This window comes from Brachyhypopomus gauderio, unplaced genomic scaffold (genome assembly GCF_052324685.1).
Source record: "Brachyhypopomus gauderio isolate BG-103 unplaced genomic scaffold, BGAUD_0.2 sc43, whole genome shotgun sequence".
Lineage (NCBI taxonomy): Eukaryota > Metazoa > Chordata > Actinopteri > Gymnotiformes > Hypopomidae > Brachyhypopomus > Brachyhypopomus gauderio.
Window position 1 is genome coordinate 1,173,718 of NW_027506869.1, and position 5,165 is coordinate 1,178,882.

The 5,165-nt window shown below is 44.9% G+C and overlaps 1 protein-coding gene across 1 annotated transcript in view; it reads left to right on the forward strand.

Annotated features, from left to right (window-relative positions):
• prkcha (protein kinase C, eta, a) overlaps positions 1–4,853 on the forward strand; it is a 21,335-nt gene extending 16,482 nt beyond the window's left edge. Inside the window, exons 10-14 of the mRNA XM_076985679.1 lie at positions 142–296; positions 754–892; positions 1,048–1,236; positions 3,121–3,267; positions 3,359–4,853. Of these exons, the coding sequence (XP_076841794.1) occupies positions 142–296; positions 754–892; positions 1,048–1,236; positions 3,121–3,267; positions 3,359–3,517 (789 nt within the window). The 3' untranslated portion in view covers positions 3,518–4,853. The remainder of the gene's footprint in view (positions 1–141; positions 297–753; positions 893–1,047; positions 1,237–3,120; positions 3,268–3,358) is intronic.
• Positions 4,854–5,165: the final 312 nt, after the last annotated feature.

Sequence of the window (5,165 nt, forward strand, 5' to 3'; positions counted from 1 at the left end):
GGTTTAGCCAAAGATAGCAACTGAGGAAGTGACATCATAATCTATCTCTCTCTCTCTCTCTCTCTCTCTCTCTCTCTCTCTCTCTCTCTCTCTCTCTCTCTCTCTCTCTCTCTCTCTCTCTCTCTCTCCCCCTCCCTCCAGGAGCGTTTGTTTTTCGTTATGGAGTTTGTGAACGGTGGAGATCTAATGTTCCACATTCAGAAGTCCAGGAAATTTGAGGAGAACAGAGCCAGATTTTACACGGCCGAAATAACATCAGCACTCATCTTCCTGCACAGCAAGGGCATTATATACAGGTTAAACACACACACACACACACACACACACATACACACACAAATATACACACACACACACACACGCAAACCCATTAAAACACAACACGGTTTGATGGCTTTAGAAAGTCTAATGGCAGGTGTGTGTGTGTGTGTGTGTGTGTGTGTGTGTGTGTGTGTGTGTGTGTGTAAGTATTTCTGCACATTTAGTAATTTTTCTTCTCATCTCCGCACCTGCTGCTTCCTTGTTGCTGTGAATAGCTACTGTGTCTGCCAACAGTGGAACCATTACTAAGCAAACATCTTTACTACCATCCCCACACACACACACACACACACACACACACACACACACACACACGTCTACACTTGACATTATATTCTCAGTGTGTGAGAAACCCTCATGAGAGCTTTACTTATGTGACAGATATTAGAGTGTGTGTGTGTGTGTGTCTGTGTGTGTGTGTGTGGGTTGTAGGGACCTGAAACTGGATAATGTGCTACTGGATAAGGACGGTCATTGTAAGCTAGCAGACTTCGGGATGTGTAAAGAGGGCATCTTTGAGGGCACTGCTACCGGAACCTTCTGTGGAACACCAGATTACATCGCCCCAGAGGTGCAGATTCACTTCAAACCATTACCGGAGTTTGTGTTTGTGTTTAAATACTCTGCATTCAAATAGGATTACACACAGTGCCTTATCCTTGTGTATTCCTGTATGCGTTATTATTCCTGTGCATTAATGGTACTACTTTGCTGTGTGCGCCATAGATCCTGCAGGAGATGCTGTACGGGCCGTCGGTTGATTGGTGGGCTCTGGGCGTGCTCCTTTACGAAATGTTATCAGGCCACGCCCCCTTTGAAGCAGAAAACGAAGACGACCTGTTCGAGTGCATCCTGAATGAAGACATTGTCTACGCTTCCTGGCTCAGCGCCACCTCGGTGGACATCCTCAAGGCCGTGAGTAGCGCTCTCGGCTCTTAGGCTCCCTGCCTCAGCTGGTGGCTGCATTCAAGAAAGTTGCCCCCTGGTGGTGAACCATGGCGTGCCACATTAAAGATTTGCCCTGTTGTATTTGGCCCTATTTAAAGAGGGTGTCAACTTAAGCAGCAATGTATATCGAAAGCCATGTAGTCTTTGTGAGCCATGTACCTCAAAGCGCTTTCAGAGGGTATTTTATTTTTTAGTGGTTCATTCAGGGTTGTAGTGGTAGACTAGGAGAGCACTGGTGCACCATTTGAAACCTGAGGGCCAGCTCACAATGATTTGAGTGTGAGCCATCAGCCGGCAGCATTACTGATCTCTCTCTCTCTCTTTCTCTCTCTTTTTTTTCTCTCTCTCTATCTCTCCCTTTCCTCCCCTCCAGCTCTCTCTCATTCACACTCTTATATAACCACCCCATCACACAACTACAGCTAAAAATAAAGGAAATAGCATATCCATCTAACGCGCACACACACACACACACACACCTTTTATTCTTTCCAGGCTAACGTAGGTTACACAAGCTTTGCTTTGAGATGTGTTCTATCCTTCAGCCAGAGACGTTCTCGTTCTGTGGTTGTGTGACGTCTGTCTGAGATGAAGTGTTCTGTTGTGTGTGTGTGTGTGTGTGTGTGTGTGTGTTCGATTTTCGATCCTTTGCTCATTTGTGTTTCGATGCTTTGTTGTCTAGGTGTTCTTCAGAGATACAGTCATTTGTTTCATCAGAGAAAGACAGACACACACAGACGAGCAAAGACATAAGGACACACACACAGATTGAGTGTGTGTGTGTGTGTTCTTTAATCAGTTCTTTAATGCCATAACCATTTGTCAAATTTCAGCCAGCCCCTTAAGCCACTGCTCCACTTTTTCATTTTAATTTGTTTTGGCCTTTAAAGCCATCAGTTTGTCTGTGCCCTAAAGCAATGTCTCTCTCTCTCACACACACACATACACACACACACACACATCCCAGATGTAATCTCTCTCATTATATTGTTATAGAGTGCTAGAAAACACAGTAGCATGCCGATGATTAAGGAATCTAATTATTCGCCCCTTCGCACATGAAGCTCGATACTTGGGCCTCCGTGTCTTGGGCCTCCGTGTCTTGGGCCTCCGTGTCTTGGTCCTCCGTGTCTTGGGCCTCCGTGTCTTGGGCCTCCGTGTCTTGGTCCTCCGTGTCTTGGTCCTCCGTGTCTTGGGCCTCCGTGTCTTGGGCCTCCGTGTCTTGTCCTCTAGATTACACCATACCCCTGTTCCACCAGGATGCTCATGAACTTACATACACAAACCCCTAAACAAATACTTTGACCAGTAATGTTGCATTTGCTGCCTGGGAACCCATTTATACAACTGAATGTGGATTTATGAAGTAGCAGTGTGTTGCTAACTGGTTGCTAATGGGGATTCGGTTTGTGTGTGGTAAGAGGGAGATGGTGGACTCAGGGTGTGTGCGTGTGTGTGTGTGTGTTTAACAACCAAGTTAAAGGATTAAGACTTCTCTTAATATCATTTGCAACGACATCTGTCCACAAATCTTCATGGTGCTCCTCATCCTGCAGCAGGTGAGACCAGCTGAAGTGTTTAGATTTCTCTGCTTTAGGAGCCTGTTTTGGCACACACACACACACACACACACACACACACACACACACGATCACGGTCGTAACCCCTTCATAAACGCCTTTGCCTGTTTACACACAGATGTGGATTTAAGCATATATAGAGTAGTATAGTTACGTAAGTACAGGGCAAGGTGAAGATTACACATCAAACCAAATACAGGTAACTCTCCCAGATAACTTATTCTGTTTGTCAGTTAAGGCAGGAAGTTATTATTTTCGGCTCCGCCCACAGCTCCTGACAAAGAACCCATCCCGCCGTCTTGGCTGCGTGGCAACAGAGGGCGGAGAGAGTGCCGTATCTAGCCACACCTTCTTCAACGACATTGACTGGGACAAACTTAACCGACGAGAGCTGGAGCCACCATTCAAACCCCGAATCGTGAGTCTGATACACAAAAAGATTCACGAATCAGTTCAGTTGCATAACTAAAAATGCTTTGGGGTTGACATACGTTTTTTCTCGCACTCAGAAAACGGCAGAGGACGTCAATAACTTCGACCCCGACTTCACACAGGAGGAGGCTATCCTCACACCCATCGACGACCCCATGATCCCCGCCGTCAACCAGGACGAGTTCAGCAACTTCTCTTTCACGTCTTCAGAGCTGCTCCAGTACTGCCCGCCGTAGAGGCCAGCCACCAGGGGGCGTGGCGAAGAGAACGAGGGGAAACGCCGACATCGCAGAAGGAGGACTGACGGTGTTGCGCTGAAAGCTTTGGAATTCCCTACTGGAGTTGCCGTAGCAACTTAATTCTCAATTGCACTAGCATTTAGCTAAAGCTATTGCGAGTCTTTTCTCGTAACTTTGTCAGTGTGACGTTCGAGGTGAAAGAAGATATTAAACAAGACACTTAAATTATGATGGGTCGTGTTATGACGGTGGAAATGTAAAAAAACAAACTTCATTGCAGTATTACATCCAGAGCGATCTATTCTCAAAGTGCTCACTCTTAAATTCTGTCATATCTGAAATGTGTTCAGCCTGTTTTCTTTTTAATGCTTATTCTCTGGTGTGTTTTTTCTTTGCAGCAGTTTTAATTGCCTTGGCTTTAATTGAGCTTTACCTTTAATCTTGTAATTTAATACCCTTAATACATTTTAATGCTATTCTTATTAATGAAGTGATGTATAGACCCAGTTTCTTGGAGTACCTTTTACTTTCTGTCTTGAGATGTATTTAGCCACTGCTGGTACTGAAACCTGGCAGAATTCAACCCAATATCTGACTACTGAAACCTGGTGGAACTCAACCCCACAATCTGACTGTACTGAAACTTGGTGGAATTCAACCCACAATCTGACTACTGAAAAGTGACTGAACTCAACCCCTCAATCTGACTGTACTGAAAATAACTCGACCCGCGGTCTGACTGTAATGAAACCTGATGTCCTTGTGGACCTGAAGGTTCTGGATTCATCAAGGACCCATTCCACTGCCATACTGATAGCACTTAGCACCGATCTTCCATCCTGTCCTGTATGTCAAACATTTGGCAGCATTTCCCAGTGTTATGAAAAGCTCTCAGTCACTATTATTAGCTTTTGGGGGCCACTAAATTACGTACACTTCACCTCTGAACTACACGGGTGTTGTGTCAAACACCTGCTTTTCATTGCCGTGAAGGGGGTATCAGAGAAGGGGTATTCAGTATTCTATGGGTCTTTCACATGTATTAACACCACAGCAGGTTAGATACGTGAAGCCTTGTTTCACCCTGATGCGCACGTTTGTGGCTTTAGCGTTTGTGGGTTTAGCTCTGGTACATTTGGTTGAATGATGTCCCTTTTGGATCTATGTGGTACAGCTACTCCCAAAGAAGAGGGTTTTCCTGATGCATGTTCTGGGTCAGTGAACTTATTCTGATCATTTTCATTGGGGCTTTTAAAGAGCTTTTAAAATCTTTAAGCATCTAGTCTCAACGTGCAGAAACTGTTGAATAAAGGTGTGCAGTGTTTACCCTCTGCACTATTGTTTTGTTGACGTTATTCTGCATAAAATAACAAGGAGGTCTTTCAGACTTACAGGTGATATCGTATCGTATATGTTTAATCTCTTTAATGGAAAAGTTTTTCCTTGTTTCCTGAGGTTACGGTGGGGTTGGGGTGCAGGTGGAGGAGTTTAATTATTTAGTAACAGAAGCTCATACATACAATACATGGTAACAATGGTGTGTGTCTGTCTCTCCCTCCACCCACTCTCGCCCCATATCTACCACTGGGTTACCAGAACAGTCTCGGGTGTGGACTCGTGAGTGTGAAATATTTGCTCTATGAGA